Source organism: Loa loa (assembly GCF_000183805.2).
Source record: "Loa loa unplaced genomic scaffold supercont3.135, whole genome shotgun sequence".
NCBI lineage: Eukaryota > Metazoa > Nematoda > Chromadorea > Rhabditida > Onchocercidae > Loa > Loa loa.
The window spans coordinates 66773-90190 of record NW_018108315.1 but is presented as its reverse complement, the minus strand read 5'-3'; the positions used below and the strand labels follow the sequence as shown (position 1 = coordinate 90190).

Here is a 23418-nt window from a genome sequence, read left to right as displayed (position 1 = left end):
TTCTGGTAATGGCTTATCATCATTGCAAATTTTATCGTTTGAAACGTTAGAAAAGCAACATATGACTCTGTCGTAAGTCACCAGCGCTTCTGATTCTCTCTATAAAAATCATTTGCAAGCAGTAAGTATGTTCATAAAAGTAGTTGTTTTTTCAAACCTTTTTCTAGATTTCGCTATTATTTATCGAAAATTTGACTTCTCTTATTATTTCATCATTACTTATGACTAAAGCAGTAGTGCGTGACTTATATCGTAAGTGATCCTAGTGCTCCTAGGCAAAGAAGAAAAGTAATACAGCAGATAAGTAGGCAGTCTTATCAGCCCTGATTCATTAGTTTTAAAAGTTTTAAACCCTGCTTCTCGCATATTCTAAAACCTGTACAATTTATCTGTACAACTGTTAAAGATATCAGGCGGATATAGTTGCCTCTAAGCTGTAGAACTGAAATGCATATTTAAATGATTGTATTTAATTAATTCATAACATTCCATTGATATTGAAAGTTTGAAAAAAATTTAGCACTACTAGTGTTACTCAATTTATCTCTATCTGGTTGTCGCCCAAAGAAATCAGTTCGTTTTATCTGGAGCCTCACCGTCCGCTTGTGATTTCTTCTATCGAAAATTGTTTTTAAATAGCGAATGATTTGAAAATGAACTTTGACCTTTTTCTCAAACATTCTCATAGAAACTGTTTGTCGGAAATATTATCAAAACTTAAACTATCAAACTCTTAGAAAGAAAATTATCTGCAAAGTTTCCATCAATAGCCAAATTTGATGTGGATTGAAATAAATGGCTAAATAATAATGAGCTTATTATTTTTTATTAACTATTTGAAGACCTTTTGTTAGCCCTATTTAACATGTATTTGAGCTACCAACAAATATCTTCCCCATTAAATGTTCGCGCAAATGTAATGCGTGGTATCACAGTATGAATAACGAATTTCGATCTGTGTGAAAATCATCTCTTAACAGTCATTTGCAAAAATACGTAATATAAAAGGATTGCACAGAATTTCTATCGCTGTTCGTGTCGGATAATCAGAGTCACCTATGTTCAAAAATACTAAAATTAGTTTAATTAAGACAATGAAATTTACAGAGTAGTAGCCAGAGACAGATATTTTTATGTGTACTGGAATAGATTAGTAAAGTAAAGGGTTTTATGAATAAAAAACCTTATTAAAAAACTGGCAGAAAATCTAAAGAACAGGAGAAAGAAAAATGATTTCTCGTTTTATGTGCAAATTGTAAAAACATCAAAAACTCACTTGAAGTGCCGAAAAGAATTTTCTTTGAAAGAACAGCTTGGGAAGTGGCGAAGGACTCAATTATGCATTTTCTTAATAATTTTAAATTTTTTTTGACAAATTTTAACCAAACAACATAAATAAGTGTTGAAAGAGTAGCGTAAAACAATTATCAATTTCCACCGGTCAGACATATTGCACCAAAGCATTTCATTTTCATAATGACATATTTAATTACTTCTAATTTCTCAAATTATTACTGCTAGTATTTTAGAGAGCCATAGAATTAATTCGGTTATGTAAATTCGAAAATTTAGTCGCGCCTTTATACACATGAAATTTTTTAGAGCAATTTGCGATTATTGGTTTAAAAGAAGCAAAATAAAGTGTTAAACCATTAGCTACGGTTTTTCGATTCTTTAAGAAAAAGTGGATGAAATTTTTTGTTTGTCTTTCTTAAAGCTTTGTAATCGCTTTAATTCGAAAAAAATATGTTGATCTGTCAGTAAATTTTTGGCACGTTAAACCATACTTCTATAATTCTTCCCTACTCATTTTTCCTTTTCTCTGATCTCACTTGTTTCTTGTTTTCATGATTTTTTAACTTTCAAAAATAGTCAATCGTTAAATAAATGGCCTCTTCCCCTTTAATATTTCTGTATTTCAATTCAGAACAAAAATATCTTACTAATTTCGATTTTGTTTCATCAATATGTGTGTAATGAAAATAAGTTCTTATTATAAATTTCAAGAAATTAAACCCGCTTAATTTAATTTAACCCATATTTCACTTCCGGTTTGCTTACATTCTTATCAATTGCTTCAATTAATTCGTCATAATAGAGATTTTGTACCATCAAACGTTTTTTTAATTTGGTCACATGTCGTGAGCAGCTAGCAGTTTCAATCTGATTCTGACACTTGGGAACAGAATTGATTATGGAATTTTTAACCGAAATATCGGAACGGATTTCTCAAGAAGTGATTCGATCCTCTGAAGGCAGTCAAAAACTAAGTAAAATGATGATGGCCACTTACAGTTGAAATATTATAATTTCTGGAGTTGCTCGAAATACTAGATAACATCGCAAAGTGTTATTATAAAGTATTTCGCGTCTTGGGAAGTTTGCATTTATATTTATACTTGACAAAATTGGCAAGGTTGTCGCGTTGTTTTTCTTGTCTTATAGATCTAAAATGCTGACAAGAGAGAAATAGAATAAATGAAAATCAAGCTAGAACAGATCATTTTTCTTTTTCGTTTTTTTTAAAGGTAGATCTGCTAGAAAATGAGAATTTGCAAATATATGTGTATCTAAAAAAGCGAAATAAATAACCGTTGGATGAAAGAGAAATGAATTTTTAGAAATAGTTTCGTGTTTCCACTAAATTTTTGTCAAACACTTCCTGCACAGTTTATGCCTTTTTGAAAATATTTGGTGTGTTTTTTGTGAGAACAAAAAAACAAAAGTTTTTTGAACTGCTTATTTGCTCCATTTTCTTTCAATGAAAAAGAAACTAATTTCTCCTGTAAAGCAAATCCATTCTTGATGGACACATTTCTGTTTATGCAGCTTCCCCGATATAAATTTTCGCCAATGACAATAGATATTACTAAATGTCCTTATGTTTTTTCCTTATATCTTTTCCGATTTAATTGGACTGATTGTTCTAATTGCACTTATGTTTTACTTACCAGGTTAATCAGCATCATTTGTATTTTCAGCGTTTCTAATGACAAACTTATAACATTCAAGGAACAAAAAATTCATGAGATCTCCCATATCCTCGGTCATCGAGCCACAAATGCACTGCAGTAAAGAATATGGACTAATAGTGCCTACCCTTTCCCGTTATCATAATTCCTTTAACCAAAAGGTCTACCTATTCGACTTCAGCATGTGCTAAATCATCTTGTTCGCCTTTTCCTGAGGAACTAAGTTCTATATGCTCTAAACTAGAATTCTATCTCATTACTGTTAAAGCTTTTAACGATGTATTTTTATCCAGATAAATTAATCACCATTACTGCCTAATATTGATTTTTTACAAAACAACAAGGATTTCCGATTCAAGATAAAAGTTTCTGTCAGGAAAGAAACTCTTTATAAAATTATTCAGCAGTAACTGTAATTTCTGTCGGTAATATTACAATATCTTTAATTACATCTTATACGAGGATATTCTGCCGGAGATATTTACAAATTCTGCTTTCAGCAATATTTTTGCTTAAAATACTTAATGATATATCTATTCATAACCATAATATCATGCATTTCGCTATGACATTTCCGTCTATATCATCCATCGTCATATGTGATATGAAATTCCTTAGTAATATCTCAAATCTGCAACTGTTTTATTTTATTCACTTCTTTACTTTGCTTAACCTTTAATTTTTATAAATATATGTATTTCCTTTTTTAAACAAAATGCTCTACAATGAATGCAAAATCCTATAGCTGATTCTTATAAAAAGTAATTCACGTCGTTGCATCTGATATGAACTAGAATGTTTATAATTACACTATCAACAATCTTGGAGGTTTCCTTCTCTGAATTTTGCTTATGTGTGCAAAATACGACGGCTACAATTATTATAAATGCTGCTTTAGAATTTTTGGACAAAAGGATTGTTCAAAGATTAAGAAAATGGTGACGTAAATGCTTGGTTCTCTCCCATTGCACTGTTAATAGTTAACTCAAATTAATTCCTTTCTGTTCCTATGGTTTATCAACTAAGCACTTGTGATTTTATATTGCAATTTAAAACTGGCAATCAGGAGTGTATTTCTGAATTTCTGAATTTGTTGGACAAATACATTTATTCACAAAAAGTAGCTGGTTCGGAAGATTATCTCTAATTTATTACATACTGCTAGAAAGGTAGTAACCACATTTATGTTTCACTGATATATTCTTCGTTTAACAAGAAATAGAATTAAAAAATTTATCCCAGATATTTAAATACTTTTGTTATAGAAAAATAACAATATTTTAATTATACTTTAACTGTTTCTTTGCTACTACTTTATTGATTGAAATGTCTGAAAAAAAAATATATCTAGGAAACAAATTGCTCTTCTAATTCTTTTTTCAAATGATCAAAATGAAAATCAATAGAGAAATATTAAGCTATCAATTAAAATTTCTATGCGACATTGTCAGTTCTTCAAGTTTTATTTTAAATATTATAAAATCTGTTCCAAAAAATGGTTTTTATTTCTTTTAAGATTATAATACGATTTCTATATTCAGTGAATCTATGTCAGCTACTGAAAAGAACCTTATTTACTCTTTTAGCAGCAGGATATGTCGTATAATCTTAACATGTGACAATGTGAAAAAAAAAAAAAGAAAAAAAACATCGAAGCTGATGCAATTCCTGTCGTTTGATGTAGTAATGTTTAAGAAATACACACAAATGCAACATCTTTTTTAATAGCTCAAAGCTGATATTATCAGATTTAAGTGATGTTATTACTTCAGAAATAGAATTAAAAGTTATCTTCCATAGATCGACCATGTTACTGCTTTTTAACTGTTTTTGCTGGATCACACTAACAAATATAATGCGCTTAATTCAATTTAAATGCAATCAAATTGTTGCCAGGGACTACGTTTAATGGTGAATCATCCAGTCTGAGGTATTGCACCCCATAGCTAAAGAATAAATCATTTGATAATCTTTATAGACTTATTTCAATATCTATATGCTTCTTTTCTTTTCAAAATATGATAGATTTCACATTTTAATGATTGTCAAACAAATGAAACCGATACAGACTTATACAGCGGTATCTCTACCATGTTATGGAAAATTCAACAGGATACCCTTTTCTGTTAGTTTTGCTGGGTATATCATAAACATATTAAAATAGACCTTGTCAAAGCAATTATTCTAAAACGATTTAAAGTTGTTTTACTATTAGAAAAGAGCGCTGAGCAGTTGTGACAAGAATAATGGGTTGAGCCTTATGGAGAGCTAAAATAAAACTTCAAATAGAAGGGTCATTGGAGAAGATGGACAGGTTGTAAGAAATAGAAGGAAGACTGAGCTTTTTCATCAAAGCAATGATGTGAGAAATTTTCATTTATAATATGCATTATATAAGATTAAAAAAGTCGTTTATAATGCTCTTCAATAAAGTATGGCCTTATTTGAAAATTTGTCATGCTTTGATAAGACATGAAGAACTAAATCTTTTTCAAGCTTTCCATTTATCCACAATGTTTATAAAGAATGAATAATGATTAGAAAAAGGCTCAATTTTTCCATATTGCACTTGCTGCATCTTTTTTAATTCCTAACACGAAAAAAAAGTTTTTTTTTAACTTGTACATAACAATAAATTTTAAAAAATCCTACAGCCTAAAGTATGTTTTACAGTCTAAGCTATTTTTTCACCAAAAAGAAAACGAATATCCAAGACACGAAAGACAAATATTTATATATGAACATTACATGTTGCAGACATAAGCGCTTTTTGAAAAATTGTTTCTGTTTATTCAGTCAGAGCTCTTATTTTTCCAAAGACAAATTGCTGTATGGGTTCTGTAATTTATTTCAATGAATACGTAAAGAGACACTCTAATCTGCTTTTTTATTTTTTATTTTTAATCTGCTATCTTCTTGCTAATTCCTCATTCCGCAAATGGTACAATCCATAAACAAATCACACCAAGGCTTCTTTTTATCAGTACTTTTTATACAGGGTAGTTTTTTCACTTCCTTCCTTCAGTACCTGATAGTTCCAATTTTGACACAATGGTACATGAATTTTCTGAAGCAGAGCTGCAGTGACTACTTGTTTTGTTTGAACTAGACTATAATGAGATATGACGGATCAAGCCGGTGAAATCTTTATTGATAAGGTGCAATAATGTCTTCCTTATTCACTCGAGGTTTCCAGAAGAGGCGTACTACCGTGCTTTACTAATATGTAATTATTACTACTTCCTCCTAGTTAAGATATGCAAATAGATTTTGTCGCGTTCGTTCAAGTGAGAGACATAAATTTTTGACAGAATCATTTTTTTTCTGAATTAAACTTTTTACTTAAATAAATGCTATGATAACCAATATTATAATAATAGCTGTGCTACAATAATTAAATCAAAGATATGAGTTTATACTTCTCAATGATATGAAGAACCAATTTTTTCCTGGATGGAAGATGTATATTGAGTTCAAGGTAAGCTTGTTTACAAGTTACCGAGAAAACACATTTCGGAGCACAAGAAAAAGAGAAAGTAAGCGTTAATTATCTAACCTCACATAACATTCGAATGTCACGTCCCAAAGTTTATGGTTCAAAGAGGAAAATTGTTCTGTGATTATTTCTTTGATCAATGACCATTCTTAATTAGCAAGCAATTTCTAAAACTTTTTTCCCCATTTTACCAATTTATGGATTACTTTGTCATTGGATCGTCCACAGTCTTTATTTAATTCTATTTCGCATTCCTAACGAAGTTACATTAGCTCCACTATTTGAGACAAATTTGAACCTGTTCAATTCCGCAAAAATAGAACGGTATGTTAGTTGACGTTCGATCTGTTGTCGTCCTTTTCAGGTTTGATTCCCATATATGAGTCGCATTGTTTTTTAAGCATACGTTCCTGCGCATGTGTGTATGTATATATATGTGTATATGTGTGTATAATTTGTGTGTATTTGCATATGCATGTGTAAAAACGCATGGAGAGGCGTTAGGATACTCGATGCGGTTGTCACCATGTTGCTGATTTTAAAAACTGGGCTATTCTAATAGCTCTCTCAAATGATTCTGAAAAAAACACTCCACAAATTTATCACTGATACTACTACCATTACCACTACTACTACTACTACTAGTACTTTTACTGCTACTACTAGTAATGAATAATAACTTCAACGTTTTGAAATGGTCCTAGATTATGATTTATTCACAAGTGATCTCCAACGAACGGTTCAATCCCGCATTAGCTGTGTTTAAAACAGCCGGTCTGATCCGGACAACAGCGGGTATCCAACAAACACAGAACACCCTAAACGATTCATGTAATTTGTCAAGAGGTTCCGAACGATCTCATGTTGCTTATGTCAGAGGTACCCCACTTTCATTTTCATTTTTCCCCGCTTTAAACTCTTGTTTTCTTCCTTACGACTCTCAAAAATATCTCTCAAGATGCTTGCTTACGTTACAGATGATCATAAAGTACTATAAATTTTCTACGACTTCAACTTGTTTCAGCGGTTTGATGTTAGTAGCAATCATTTACTTTAACTGATTTTGGAATTAATAGTAATAGTAATACGTGATAGCATTTGACCATCCTGTATGCCTTTAAGAAACTGCGACCAAGATGATTCCAGTAGAAAAATTTCATTATTTCGGGTTGTGGAGAAGACAATCTTATTCAAATAAATGCACGGTATATTAATTGCTTCAATTCAAAATTTTACGTTTCTGTGGACTAAACTGCACGAAGAATGCAGTGATTGAGTTAATTAGGAATTTAATTTGTAGCAATTTTTGCATGCTAGTAAATAATTAAAGTTTTACTCTAATTTATTGTAAATTTCTCTTGAAATATGATGTTTTTTTTCTCTTTGAATTTAAGAATCAATGAGGAAATTTCATAGAATGTTTCTAGTTAACTTCAAATTCAGAATTAGTATTTCAAAAAAATTCATTTCTTTTTGAAACCTTTCAGGGGGTCAGTTTGGCAGTGTTGAGATTAGTTGTCATAAAATTTTGGTTTTCCACTAATACTCGAAATTAAGAAAGTATGAAAAATAACATGGAGCCAAAAATGTTTGATATTATGAACGTACAGCGGCTATTTATTCTTCATTTATCGATCACATAAATTAACTGCTTAGAATGCCATGTGCTGCTGTCTCACTGTTTTAGCAATATTATTTTTACCACCCATCCTATTGATGACCTTTATTGAAGAAATCCGCGTATTGCCTCGACATATGACTTGATGAGCACTAAGAATTGGTGTGCATAACAGAATTGATGTGCACAACAAAAACATGACGTAGAAATTGCTACAGTAGCAAAAGTGGGATAGGTAGGACATCTCCCTGGCTTATGGAAAAAAAAAAAATAGTTAAAGATATAGCTGCTAGATGAAGGTATATGGTTTTTGGATTATATAAAACTTCATAATATGATAAATGACCCACAAAATGACACAACGATCATCAAGTGGAAACAATTGCAGAAAGCAAATGAAGATTTTGTTAAGAGTTAATGGTCAATTTGTGGAACAATGAGATGAATGATATTCGCGGGACAGAAGAGAAAAAATTCAGTGATCTTTGAGTAGCAGATATGTGAGGGAAAATAAGAAAGTAACTTATGGTAGTTCTCTCGGTTTCTCAGTTTCTTAACGAATCTCGTAACTAGGCCGGAACTCTTGATGGTATCTCAACCAGAATTTGGCCAGTTTTGCCACGGCAACGTGGATAAAAAGACTCTAGTAGCTGTATGTCAAGACAGTGAGGAGGTGAGCAGTAGTATGGTGCGTCTGTTATGCGAGAAATTCCTAGCGTTTTTTGCGCAGGGCAAAAGATATTTGCTATTGAAAACATACTTAAGGAAACCACGAACAGGAAAAGTGTTCTGTCAAAATGCTCGGCGAACATTTCAGTTATGAATTTGATTCATGGCCAAAAAATGAATTAGTTTCGGATTCCTGGGCAAGGATAGAAATATGTCTTCTGTGAGGTCCACGTTTATTGAAAGGAAGAACTTATGAACGATACTGAACAGGATGGCTCTGATCCCGAACAACAATATTAGTAGCATTCGCAAAATTTTGTAGGCTGTAAGTTATCTGTTTAATAAGTCTTCTCTTTCCAGGTCTGTGAGTTATTTGGTTAATAAGTTTTTTCTGAGATGATCTCTGTATTAACCGAAACGCTTGAAGGATTGAGATGTACCATTTCTTCGGAGCCATTACAAATAGAAACAGTGAGATACGACTGTTAAAAGTGTATGGTAATATTAATGTAAGCATAGATGGAAAATGGATGTTAATTTGTAAGCAGCGTTGTACACCCTTCCATAAGAATGTTTATGAAAAAAGAAGTGGACAGGATTATCTTTTTATGGCTTTAACCCTGAATAATTAAAAAAATTGAGTGAGCATCGGAAATTTATGTCCTCATATTTACCAAAAAGTTCGATCGATTAGTCTATTAGGAAAATAAAATTTAATATGAAATGAAATGAGAGTAACTCCCTTTAAAAGTCGAAATAATTCCTGCTCGAAGATTATTTCAACAAATAAATAATCATACCGGAAAGATTATAATTCTTTTGGATATATTTGGAAAATATCTGATTAGACGCATCTTCTAATTTCTTGAAATTAAATAATTTCGAATGGCTGTAATTTATATGTATCTATCTTCAGAAGAATTCACGCTGAAATTTTGATGACGGTTGAAGAGAGTTTAGTGTCATTTTAATATGAATACAATTGTCTTGAAAAGAATCTGTTGTCCACGAAATTCAATAATAGGGAGGAAACCAGTGGAACCAAATAGAGAAGAAGAATAATTTGACAATCAATTTTCAAAATTTTCTCATGCGTGCAAATAATCGTTCCTTTGAAAAGAAACGAACCAATAACTCTATGCTTCAACATACTGCAAAATCTCAGTGCAGACAACTTCTCTAATACGTATTGCTTTAATATATCCAAATAAGCTGAATATTTGCCTTCTATTTATCGCTCTAAAAGTTAGTTACTTCCTTTTTTATTCATCATTCATATCTGAAGTTACACAAGACTCATAGTGAGCAGTATGTCTGATACACTAATTAAATGCTATTTGCTTTTGTTAACGAAAGATAGAGTCCACCCCGCAAATCTAATCTAAACATTTCACTTATTTCCATAAATGCCTCCTATCATTGCTTTGTAACAAGTTTTTTCGGGACAAACAAACCGTAAAACCGTGTTGCTCACAATAACTAGAATTAAACAGTAAAAGCGTCAGAGACCCAACCAACAAGTGATAAAACAATGAGTTGGCCATCATCATCAACTGAAATAAAGCTTGAAAAAAAAAAGCCTTAACCAATTAATTTGCATCCAATCTCCTGATGTATAAGTAAATAAAACTAAATTTTTCTGGTTATAAGGGTTTAAAAATGCGATAAAAGAAATCAAAATATTGCAATCACCTCCAATTTTTTTAGGTGATAGTAGGTGAAGGCGGCATTGTCCGCAGCAAATCCGTTATTTTGCTTTTTGGCCAGTGCTGATTATGTTTCAGCACGAATCTAATTTAGTTCCAAGTTTAGAATTCTATTAGGAATTTCATAAACGAAACCGCCAGAAGGAAAAATTCTAACATGGGTGTCATAAAATTTCTTTTATTAATGGACTTCAAAAATTTTTGTTACAGTTGAGTGTCACTAAAATTCAACAGTATTTTCAAGATCTTTTGTCGGGTGTATTAAATATCCTCTTTTTCTCTTCATATTTCCAATTTTCCTTTTGTTCTAATGCTGGTCTGGTATTTGGCTGTTAAAATGGAGAATTGTAAGCGTATGCGTATGTGCATTCTCTTTCTGGGTAGCGTGCTTCAAGTATGGATACTCGTTGCACCATGAATGGAAAGATGGTGATCTGGTGTGCTTGACAATTAGAGGACCTGATGAAATTCAGTGAGAACTGAAATATCATTATCAGAAACGAGGATTGACATTCCAAAGTGAGCGGAAACTTCACTGACGAAAATAATCAAGGAGTTCAGATCATTCGCAAAAGCAATCAGCGAGGAGCAAGAATTAATGAATGATGAGCTCGAATAATCGAATCACCAAATAACCAGGTGCGCTTATCGAGAGTAAAGAAATCTTTGCGAGGAGATTTGGCTGCTAACTGATATTGATTTTAAATAAGATTTTCCAAAAAATCGGAATTGATTCGTGCAAAAAAAACACGAAAGTCAGAGCTCGAAGTGTATCTGAAAGAATGTGTTGGTGTTTAACTTCAACCCCAGCAAAGGCAGTTTCATCAGTCACTCTTCAATTTGTTTTATAATGAAGTGGTTTGATCTGATTTGGAAATATTATGGTACTCAGCAGGAATCAAAGAAAATGATGGACCAGCCGGTTAATGGCGTAAACCGGAATATTTTTCTTTGTTCCCAGTGTTGCACGGGGATCGGTCAGCAGCGTAAATTTTGGATCATTAATCATTTTGTGGAACTTCATATGGTGAATCTTATGGCAAACTTTATTTTTCCAACTAATTCTGCTCTTCTGGGGACAGAGATTTGGTGTGTGACAAAATGCTTTCTCATCGCAAATATAACAACTGAAAGATGCGAATAGCAATGCATAAATAAGAGATTGGATTTGGTAAGAGGCACTGATTGGATCACCAGAAGGGATTTCTTTGATGAAGATACTTTGGTAATTAATTATGAAACTGTGAAGAAAGTGCAGGAAGGTCATAACATCGACAGGCTAAGTCATATTAACGATTGTTTGGTTGCTTGCAAGACTTAGTTTTCGACATATAAATTGATAATAAAGCTTGAGTTTTGTCTCAGGTATGGTGAGGCAAAGCTTTTCCATGCAATATGAAAGCCAGAATTTAGAATTTTAGAAGGAAGCTTCGAGGTTCTTTTGGTGGTTTGCTTCATCGTTACTTGAACAATAACGTCATCAACATAAATGAAAGTACCAGAGCGAGAATTATGGAATCCATTACCTATTGAGAAATTCCGGATGCTCACTCCATTCAAAAAGTAATTACATAGTGTGTGACCCTAAAAATGTGACAGTTGATATTACCTTGAATTCTTCAGGAAGTTTTCTTCTTAAATTCAACAGAAACAGATTGAATGTCCAGACGATGCAGCAAAGTTCCCTTGAAATACTTAAAAAATCAAACTTGTTTTTAAAAATGTTGCAAAAGCACAAGTACTTTTTCGCATTAAAAGTGTTCAAGCCATAGTGGGAAGGTTTAAATTGTAAAAATCTATGTTGCAGCTGCTAAATATTTAGTTGAAAATGCTTAGTCTCAGGATCCATTGTACGTAAAAAAGGTTGTTATAGCTGAACCAGATGTGTCGCATGAGTCAAATTATCTTTTAAGTGGAAAAAATCACCGATGGAATTGATGGACGAAATAAATGTTATTTCGTAAGGTTCCGAAGAATCGACGTGTAGTGAAACTAAAAGAAATTTAGTCATAGGAACAGAGTTAGTGTGAGTTTGAAGTCTAAGTGAGTAATCATTGATACGGAGGACAAGGTGGAGAAAATTTCAGAAGTTGGTTTAACAGCCGCATGCACACTGCACAGCTCTATAAAAATAACATTCAATTTCGATCTTTATATGGAAATGATATGTCAAGGTCTAAAGACAGCAGTTGTATCAGCAACGACATTCGTTAAGAATTCCCAGCCATTTCAGTGTCGAGAAAACTGTTTGACTCGAAACTAATTGGAAATATTGATACACTGTTAAGAAGTTATAGGAAAATACTGGCTGATATTATTTTAAAAATCTTTTGAGACTAGTGACCATGTACAAATATGATTTGAAATGATCCTTGGTAAGTGAAAGTAGCTGAAACCGCTGACACTCCCTTCGACTTCATGGGTAAAACCTTCACATTCTTCTTCTTTTACTTTGAAGCAATTGAAGAATGAACATTATCGGTAAAATCGAGATAGTTTCCTCTAATCTGATATCTTCGAAATGGCGTGACAAGATGAAACTGGTGACAAGATGAAACTGGCGTATTTCTTGTGAAGGGTGTATAATTCTTAGATCAGTAGTAGAACCGGCAACGTAATTCAACACTTCCTTGTGTCATATTTGAGCAGGTTCTCAAATCTGTTCAAAACATCTATCTTGGAAAGTTTGGCCGTTTTCAAGGTTGCATATGAAACATGTAGTGATGCTGGTTACATATGTAGTGATAATGGAAGACAGTAATACCAATATTTGAAAACACCTAAGGACCAAATATCGGCCTATGAAATGGAATGCTATACACATGTGGACGTGTCTATGGATGTGAAATAAAAAAGAAAAGAAAAACCAGCGAAGAGTTAATGTTTATTAAGTAATCTAATAATTAAATTAGAGTACATTCACTTTAGAAAAAGATTAGAAAAAGAGGTGTCCCTTAGTTAATCACACGACATACTAAAACATTTTGTAAATCATATGATGACGTGGTTGCGATATTTTTGTCTTCCTGTCAAAATTTCTTGCAAACTGGTTGAAACAGATCACATCCCTATATATCACGAACTCTTTTATATCCAAACTCTTTTACTCCCCAAATAGTAATCCATTTTTCGCTCGTAGCAAAACATTCAAAAACTAAAATGAAAATAGGGATGAGAGTTTACAAGAGTTCGAAGGGAAAATGTAATGTTCAGATCTTGCATGAAAATCTTGGTAAGAATTTAAAATGTGTTTAAGCATAATTTATCGAAATTCGATGTTTATGGGGCGGGGAGAGAAAAATGCGAGATTAAACTCTGATTTTGATGTGTTTCTTAACTCTTTCCAAATACCATTGCTTTTGTCAGGGTAAGCGTGAAGTATTGAATATCGAATTACAAATGAATGACCCTAATCGTTAAGGATATATAATATCTTGCTGAGGCACTGTTTTTAAATTATATTTGGAGATCTGAGATAATTAATTCTATTTCCCATGGTACATTTCTTAGCAATTGTTCATATGTTTGTTTTAGTTTGTGAGCGCCTTGTTACGAGGAACGAATGGATTTCTATTCTGGGAATTAGAGAGAAAAGGTTTGTTTATGATATCTAAGGACATAATCCGTTTTAGTCAGTTTAGGTAGCAAAGAATTGTGGTTGGCTAGAGACAAATGTTTCACGGCAATTTCTTCCAAATGATTTGTTAGTAAAACGAAATGAAATTAGGCTTATCGTATTGTGTGCAGTACTTTCCATTGAATGCAATGCTTTCAATAATCGAATGCACTTCAGATTTTCAATTCAATGGAACACTTACAACTTGTTTTATGGTTAATCCCTCAAGTCCTTTGTCTTTATGTTATCGCAACGTCCACTTTTCTCCCCTATTTAAAGCGTTTTTTGCTATCACTCAAAGTACTTTCGTCCTTTTTTTTCCCAACTATTTCTATGAATTCAACGCATGAATTCCAGTAATGATTTTTTGGGAATTAGTTTTTTAAATTTATAATGGATCATTCGAATCATTTTAATATTGAATTAGGTGAGGGTGTCAAAAAGTGTGATCGAATGTAAAACACACATCAGAAGTAGCACAAGAAGCTATTTGATGTAGAAAGTTTGTATTTGCAATATTTCGAATAGATCCAAGGACTAACACAAGCTAAGTCCATCTCTGGTTGTCCTCTTCTGGATATATATAAATAAATACACGCATGCACATACACACACACACACGCACACACACACACACACACACACATACACACACACATACACATACACATACACATATAAACAAATACACACACACATATACACATACTGCGCATTGCTCAGAACATATCTTTGCCAACTGCATTGAGACACCATCTGTTAAATTTTGAATCCATGCTCATGCATACTCCATAACTGCTACGTTTAGTTTTCCCTTTCTGATGCTTCCTACGCTTCGCTAATTCTACACGAATCGCACCGTATGGATTGCATACTTTAATCAGCATTTTTTATATTACTGAAACATCTCTGATGTACTCATCCAGAAACTAATTCCACAACATGTTCTTTTATTCCGCTCAATCAAGAGCTTTACGACGGTTATCTATCGCTCCACAGGGAACCGAAACAAGATTAGGACGGCAAATCGTTGAAGTGATCGCAAAGCAGTCTACCCCATCAACCGTGACAGAGAATGAACAAGGAAGTAAGGAGCAAAAAAAAGACCAAAGGAAAGATAACTCTGACGAACAACGAAAAGTAGCTATTCGAAGTTCATCCTTAGGAAATACCTTATGCTATTCAACTTCTGATATACAAATAGCCAAGAAGCCCAACAAGCACTACTATCGACGGCCGACAGTAACCATACAAAGCGATGGACGAATTGTCATTGGTGGGTTAGGTGTTTTTCACTTTCAAGCGCCCAATTACTGATAATCATTATTTTAGCAACAGAAGATACCTTTCTTTTCGTTTATTTTAAAGCTGGTGGAAAATTTTTATTATGATGGGAAACTTTGTAGGTATAGAAGAACTATGTTTGCTGTGACCATTTAAATCAGCAATGCTGTTGTGTGCGTTGCATTTGAAGCCCCAGCAGTCTAATAATAAAAAGTATTTATTCTTAGTCATTTTAGTTCAATTATTCAAAAAGCAAAAAGATGAAAAGTTGATGATAATAATATAAACTTGGAGTGCTAACTTGAATCCAGATGTAATTAAGTTCGATCTCAACAAATAAGTTTAGAAAGAGATGAAGCAAAGGGTCCCTCTGTAACATCTCGATCACTCTATCCTTCCTTCCCGCCCTTGCGATTTCTTCCAGTAATCACATTTTTGCTAATGTAGAACTTGGTCTGTATCATCGGAAATCTGATTGTTAGAAGGATAGACTCATCAGTTAGGGGAGGATTTTTTGTATTTCCAGTATTTTTAATTAATAATATTTTTATTTTCTTTGGTATTTAAAATTATCCCGCTTCTTGTAATCTCCACTCGTAAAATTAAAAACTCTTTCTAATCAAAAGACAAATCATTACTTTTGCGATTTATATGTACTTGAATGCAGTAAAATTCATTTTTATTGAATCATCAACCGTTCGTACGTAATCTTTTCAAAAAAATCAAAGAAAAATATGATGAAAAGTCATAGTAATGCTCTTTTACAACTAAAATTTCTGAAGAAATAAGGAATTAGTTGACAATATAAGCAGAATGTGTCATTTACTTGCATATCTCGATGGTCACATTGTACCTTCCTTCCATTTTGTTGATGCATTCTGCTAAGTATGAATATTCCTTGGTATAAGCAAAATTTGTTAATAGCACATTGCTTCCGTGAATCATTTCTTTTAATCTTTTTTATCTGAAGTGCGGAGAGTAGATAAGAATAATTTGTTGAAAAATGGATGGATAAAATGTTCTCTGCAGAGTAAACTGCACATGATTGTTTTTCAGTTAGCCTGCAGAAAAAATGCAAGGATTGAAAAAATTTAGGCTAAATGGATGCATCATGCTCTCAATTCCCTCAAGATTAGTTAAGTTCACTAAGCTTATTATCTTGCTAAGCAGCGTTCTGCATCCAGATCAAGACCTATGATTCGATCGATAAATCTCTTTATGATATTATCTGGTGACATAAAAGTTTTCAACGCTAAATGTTCGTACCATAAGTCAAAATAGCGTCAATAAAATGCATAGAACCAGAGGCTGAAAAATATTTAGTATCATGTTTTCTTCAAATCTTTTCTTTTTGTAATTAATATTATATCGTCTCCTTTTCTAACTATTCAAACGCACTACCAAAAATGAATACAGTAATGAATCAATTTTTATTGGTGCATATTAAAATCATATTCATTTGTAATATTTACTTACGAGTTGCTTTGAAGTTTGTCGTAACGAGCGAATACTTGACATGCAAACATAAATAATTAAGCATATTTTACTAATTCATTAATTAAATCTATAGTGGTAGTGATGCCTGCTGATGAAATAATGCTTTGAAATACAATACAATCTATGCGTAGCAAGGCAAATAAGTCAAACAAGGAATTAATTTTGAACGCATAATAATGCATATATTTTGCGTACTATATATTGGAAGAAATGCAAAGTTAGAAGAGGCCGGATTTCCAAGTTTCAAATTATGAATTAAAGAAATTAAGGAATATCTATCAGCTTTTCTATTTCCTTGATGATATATAGCTTCATGAGATAGCGATATTGTTGAATTAAAATAAAATTCAGAAACTCGGAATTAAGTAAATTCCGATTTAGATTTTAAGTACACAGAGAAGCGGTTGAGATTGATTTCTTTATAATTTCAATAAAATTTTTAGTTTTATATATAACAAAATCTGATAGCTGCAACTGCAGATCACGTCACAAGCCGATGGGATGGTATTCCTCTTGCATCACAGTCAGCGCTGCTGGAAGCAGAGGATGGTACGACGGTTATCACGGAAACGATGAAAGAGGATGAAACACGGGAATCAAAAAATTGTTCAAAACGTGCAGGAAAGGTACTTTATTAACAACTTACTCAATGAAGAAGTGGGCAGATACAAACAAAATCCGATCATATCGTAATGAAAATAAGACATGAATTTTTAAAATATCTGTTGTGCTCTATTATTTTCTGATTTCTTCCTTTTGCCTTCATACAAGTCCTATGTTTTTCTTAATTGCAGGATAAGCAGATATGCCACATTGTAGAGAAGGGGAACAAATTTTTACCTGAAAAAAAATACAAAAAAAAATATAAAATATAAATTTTTACCTGGCAGAAAAATAACGCCGATAGAAAAAAATGTGTTGTGAAAGAAAAAGTCTGACTGACAGTAATTTATGATTTTAGTCTTCATTAAGTGATTTGTAGGAACTCAGGATGAGGAACTGAAGGCAGAAAAAAAATGAAACAGGTTCTCATCCAATAACCCCAACCTGAATAACTTGACTTCTTACATTCACGAGCATTCTATAAAGACAACAAAAACAAACTCATCGTTTTCTTAATAAGCTGCAACTATTTTCTGCTTTGATTGCAAAATTTCATTGTGGTCACCTTCTATTTCTGCTCTAAATAATATCTTCATCCCATTCTAGAAATCACTTTGCTTTCATGGCTCATTAAGCAGATTTTGTGCAAAGTAGTCCGGTTACTTTTCTTTTTCTTGCCCGATGTTTTTAGGAGCTATACTTACAAAAAGGATTTAAATTATCCTTGTGAAATATACATATCAAGGACTGAGTAATTCATTCTTCAAATGAATCATCTCAACTTTACAACTTACAACAAGCATTAACACTGAAAATCCACACTTTAAGTAATGATAAAAAAGCAGTGGAAATCCCTTTCCAAAGCATTTATTTACATTTATTTCATGAAGTAAATTACAGCTAGCTTTCTTAATTAGTCACAGTGATTTAAATGCCCTAAAAGCATATCTAGAATTTAGAATTTTTCAAGTAATCTCACCTTTTTGACTCTACTATACTAAACTCTGAAATGTGAAAATGACTTTTGGTTTAATTTTAGCACATAATCTTCTTCCTAATTCATGTCGGAAAGTCCTAGGAATAAGTGTAACCTCGTGGAATTTTATGGAAGAAATGCTATTGCAATTGTAACAATTTTAGTTGTAAACAAAACTTTAGAATTTTAACACAAACTATTTAGCAAATAAAAATGTCAAACTACTGAGATTAAAAAATATCAAACTGCTGTTGGATAAAATGGCTCAAATTCTCAAAAAGTTATGAGTGGCATCTATTCCATTTTCCACAGTCGGTGCCGGGGATAGTAGAACAATTCTTTTGATCATAATAGGAGTGATAATTTCGCATATTGTTTACAATATAATCATTCATACAAATTCATACAAGTCATGCAAATTACTGCTCTCAGATACTATGTAATTTAATTAACTATATTAAATAACTCTAAAAATTTTCTAGTATTTTTGATCTATTTGGGCAAGAATACAAGGTATTGGCAATACAAATGAGTAGTCAGATGAAGCGTGCGACCTTCCTCAAATAGAATTTATCCTACCTTTTCCCTTGAAAATATACAAAATGGTGCTAAACGAAAAAGGATTATAATTAGACTTCACTAACAACCAGAAACTGAAACTGAGTAAATGGTTCTGACATGGATGAGAAGTGATGATATCTAAAACTTAGATGAAGTTTTATGAGTGAAAATTCTTCTGTTGCCAAGTCTAATGATTTTATTGCAGCAGGGGAAAATTCTAACTGGAAGATTTCATAAAAATTCATCTTTTGAAAACTTGATTTGATTGAGGCAAAATGTGATTAGTTTGTTAGACAAAAAAAATACCACACTGCTGGTTAAGATTATACGTTCATATATAAGAGCAGCCAATTCTATAAGGCAATAAGCACAGTCGGAGTTGCAATTAGTTATACTTATTGTTTTAAATATTTGCTGTACAAAAACATATTTATTCTATTTCAAATATTTATTCTATTGCAAAGCATTGTTTGGCTTAAACAAGTATATGATAACATTTGATGTGTACAACTTTTACACATTCTTATTCACCTGTTCTCATCAATCTAAAATGAGTTCACGCTAAATTTCATCATTAGTCCGAAAGTAACGATATAATGAAAGACAGACCCAGGCCCATACAAATTTATGAACAAAATATGGAAAATCTCTATTGAATTAGCAGTGAAATTTCTTCCAGAGCTATTTTTCATAAAAGAAAAAACACTTGCAATTCAAAAAATAAAAATTTCACTAATGTATTGTAACTAAAACAAAAGGGTAGGAAAAGAGTTTCAGTCAGAAGAACCCTTTTAAACAATATAAAAGTGTTATTACACTGAAATTATTTTTCTGAAAATAGAAATTTGAAGTGATGATCAGTAGCGTCTTACTTAACGTATGAAGTTATAACTGAAAGTAACACAAATTCTGACTCTAATGCTAAAAATCATTTTAAAAAACCCCATCATTCTATTTTTTTCAGTTATTCAAAATCTTGATTCCTCATGTGATACTAGTAACAGTACTAATTGGTTACTTATGTCTTGGTGCACGGATTCTCATGGCATTAGAAACAAGCACGGAATTGATGGCTCGATCTCGGAAACTAATTCATTTGTCCAATATCATGACAAATTTCACAGCTGACAGCTGGAGGATTCTAAATGATGCACAACTGGGGATTCATTCAATTGACCGCTCCGAATGGACTACAATTTTCAGGTTTCCCTGACTTTGACTATAAACTTAAAAGATTAGCAAAATGAAAAAAAAAACCACCGCAATTATTTCCCGTTACTAAAACTCATTAGTCTGCAGGGAATATATGATATCAGTAGCAGAGACAGTGGATGATCGACGTCCGATCCGTAAAGAGCTTCGAAAACCGGATGACATTGATAATATTCACAACAAGTGGACTTTCCCAACTGCCTTACTATATGTGCTTACTGTTCTCACTACATGCGGTAAAACTTTTCTGTAAATCTACAAGCTTCATTTATCTAATTAAAAATTTGAGAAATTTTTGCGAAATTTACAAAATGACACTGATATTCAGCGAAATTATTCAGCTAAGTAATATTTTAGGATATGGTGAAGTATCAGTCGATACAGATTTAGGAAAAGTATTTGCGGTAGCATTCGCTTTAGTTGGCATACCTCTTATGTTTATCACGGCTGCGGATATAGGCAAATTTTTGTCGGAAACATTGCTTCGTTTCGTTTCAAACTGGAACAAGATGTCACACAAAATGAAGGTGTGTGTTCAAATTACTGATGCTGTACTTTTCTGAAAGTATTCAAATTTTTTGATAAGGGTGAGATTGTAATATGGAAAAGGCTTAATTTAACTGCACTCCACGTGTCATAATAACTCCTTAAATGAGTAGACCATATTTGTTTTTGCATGATGCTGTGTACCATTATTCACATCGTTTGCAATTTTTTGTATGAATACATTCAGCAAATCTTATTTCGAAAACGCTATATGCGAAGGAAGTCATCACAATCGACAAGTGGTCACTCCGATGTCATAGATATTTTCGGCATAGAAGGAAGCGATGGGAAATTATGGTTCCCAATTGGTATGCTCTTTACCATTTGAAATTTTTAATTTTGACTCATGATCTGAAAATTATCTAGAGAATGCATATTATGATCATATTGCTCAGCTGCATGATCATAGATAACATTGAGGTATTCTGAAATCCTCGGAGGGTTTAGGAATACTTCAGTGATACTCATTCAGATTTTGTTAAACCATGAAGTCCTAAAACTTTAGGATTTCTGATATGGAAAACATTTTTGTCAAAAGCAATAAGACCGATAATTTCTCCGTTAAAAATTAACTTTTTATTTGATTCAGGAGCTTATGTGTCATGCATCTGTTTGTATTGCTCGATGGGTTCTGCCATGTTTATCAACTGGGAGCGTTCGTGGTCTTTTCTACACGCTTTTCATTTTGGCTTCAATCTTATCGTAACCGTCGGCCTTGGCGATATCGTCGTTGTTGATTACATTTTCTTATCTCTTATTGTCGCTTTTGTCATCGTTGGTTAGTTAATTTTTCTTTTGAAGGTATCTTTTTCATTTTCAAACCATAAATCACGTGACATCCTTTTTCTTTCGAGAAAAATTAAAAAATTCGGCTCAGTTATTTGGAACGGAACGGGAAAGGATTTTTATCGGTATGGTAGCACTCAGATTTCTTAAACATCTAGTGGATTTATGGATCAAAATGATTTTTTATCGTTTAAGTTATGCTGATATTCCCTACTCATAACAACAGCCATGAAGAGATTTGCCCATTTCATCAATAGATGGAGTATTGGCTTTTCTCTGAACCTTTCTCACATTTCCATGCGAGAAATAAGTGTGTTAGGTTTTAAAGTTTGGTAGAACTGTCGTAATATATGCAGCGAATATGTTCGTGACGGCTGTCCGAGAAACTTTGGCAGGTTCTGATCACTTTCTATTTCATTCATTATTGTAGTGGCAACTTGGGACCGTGTAGAAAAGAGTTCGTTAATTATGCTTCGTATGTAAATATCTTATCAAGGTTTATACAGGTTTATCAGTTGTTACGATGTGTATTGACCTAGCATCAACACATCTGAAAGCATATTTTACTCGCTTCCATTATTTCGGACGAGCCAAAAAATTTCTTGGTATGAGCGAGGAACTTAAGGAAATTGTAGTTCTGTTAAGAGCAATGAGAAGGAAAAAAGGAGGAAAGGTATGTGTGTAAATTAATTTTGTACTGTTAGAAAATTTTGAATTTTGACCTAACATTTTTGAACTAATTTGAATTTTGAACTAATGTATTTAAAATCCAAAGTCAAATATTTCCATTCTCATATCTATTAGGTCACTTGGAATGATGTTCGAGCATTTCTGGATAGTGAACTACGGGATCGGCCATTCGAGCCTCATGAGCTTCTTATGAAATTGCGCTTCATCGATGAAACGTCATCCGGAATGTCGACAATACGGCATAATTCGTTCCAATCCGACTTCTTCCGTGATACCGAATATTTGCGAAGAATAACTGCTTTACGTCCCGAACAACCCGCATATCTGTAAAGAAAGCGTTATTCTGTTCATTCTATAAGGATCACCAATTCCGTTCATTTTCAATACGCTTTTTGCTTTTGAAAATTTCCCTATTAGTGATAATGTAAAAGTACCAAACTTACCTCCGTATCAAAAACTCAATAATGGGTTTTCTTGACGAGGACAAGATAATTTCAAGTCGTGATACATTCAGTGCCTCGGAAATATCATCATAATAGTGATAGTATAAGTGTCGTTCTCACCTGTTAACACAAAAAAGCAACAAGCTATACGATATTCTCTCTCCTCAATAATCATTTTGCTCATGATTGTGATTTTCTCAAGTAAACAGGGTGTTTTTTTTTTTTTATCAAATTATCCCATCTCGTAAAAAATCTCACTTTCCATATCTTTTCATTTCTTCAATCCATAATCAATTTGTTGCGTTTTATTTTTTGCACTTTTATAATTTATCTCCTTTTTGTTTTTAGTTATTCGATGCTTGTGATCGTTAATTTTCCAAGTTTTACTTTTCATCCTAATTAATCAAATTAGTGAAGTGGACCTATTATTGGGTAGAAACAATGCAGTTGCATGTTTTACTCAAGAACGAGGCGCAATTCGAAATTTAATCAGTTTATTAGTGTTCGACCATTGGCTATTTTAAAATCATGGTGATACAAAGGGTAGAAATGCTATCATCAATGTGATATATTTTATTGCAATCATTGCCTGGTGTACAGTTGGATTCTGATTACGGATAACGCTATTCCAATCAAAGTAAGTGATAAAAACTTATAGAAATTGCATGAGTTAAAACAAATTGAACGGACAAAATGTTAAGTCAAGTAAATAAAAGCTTTTATATATATATATATAGTTGACG

At 32.5% G+C, this 23418-nt stretch overlaps 4 protein-coding genes across 4 annotated transcripts; all 4 read left to right on the top strand.

Moving 5' to 3' along the window:
• Nucleotides 1-7172: 7172 nt before the first annotated feature.
• LOAG_04633 (hypothetical protein) lies at nucleotides 7173-8979 on the top strand (the record flags this gene model as incomplete). The annotated part of the gene is made up of 2 exons (XM_003140170.1): nucleotides 7173-7347; nucleotides 8852-8979. Coding segments are annotated over 2 exons (303 nt in total), but the record flags the coding sequence as incomplete, so codon positions are not given.
• A 2332-nt stretch (nucleotides 8980-11311) lies between these two features.
• Nucleotides 11312-12724, top strand: LOAG_04632 (hypothetical protein; the record flags this gene model as incomplete). Its single annotated transcript, XM_003140169.1, has 3 exons — nucleotides 11312-11438; nucleotides 12304-12324; nucleotides 12549-12724. 3 exons carry the CDS (start codon nucleotides 11312-11314, stop codon nucleotides 12722-12724), a joined length of 324 nt encoding a protein of 107 aa, XP_003140217.1.
• A 2295-nt stretch (nucleotides 12725-15019) lies between these two features.
• LOAG_04631 (hypothetical protein) lies at nucleotides 15020-15843 on the top strand (the record flags this gene model as incomplete). The annotated part of the gene is made up of 2 exons (XM_003140168.1): nucleotides 15020-15357; nucleotides 15786-15843. The coding sequence occupies 2 exons, from the start codon at nucleotides 15020-15022 to the stop codon at nucleotides 15841-15843; spliced, it is 396 nt and encodes a 131-aa protein (XP_003140216.1).
• A 1225-nt stretch (nucleotides 15844-17068) lies between these two features.
• On the top strand, nucleotides 17069-22600 carry LOAG_04630 (uncoordinated protein 58; the record flags this gene model as incomplete). Its single annotated transcript, XM_020446647.1, has 9 exons — nucleotides 17069-17075; nucleotides 17339-17484; nucleotides 19963-20201; nucleotides 20298-20446; nucleotides 20568-20737; nucleotides 20944-21064; nucleotides 21346-21534; nucleotides 22049-22215; nucleotides 22347-22600. 9 exons carry the CDS (start codon nucleotides 17069-17071, stop codon nucleotides 22560-22562), a joined length of 1404 nt encoding a protein of 467 aa, XP_020303040.1. The 3' UTR covers nucleotides 22563-22600.
• Nucleotides 22601-23418: the final 818 nt, after the last annotated feature.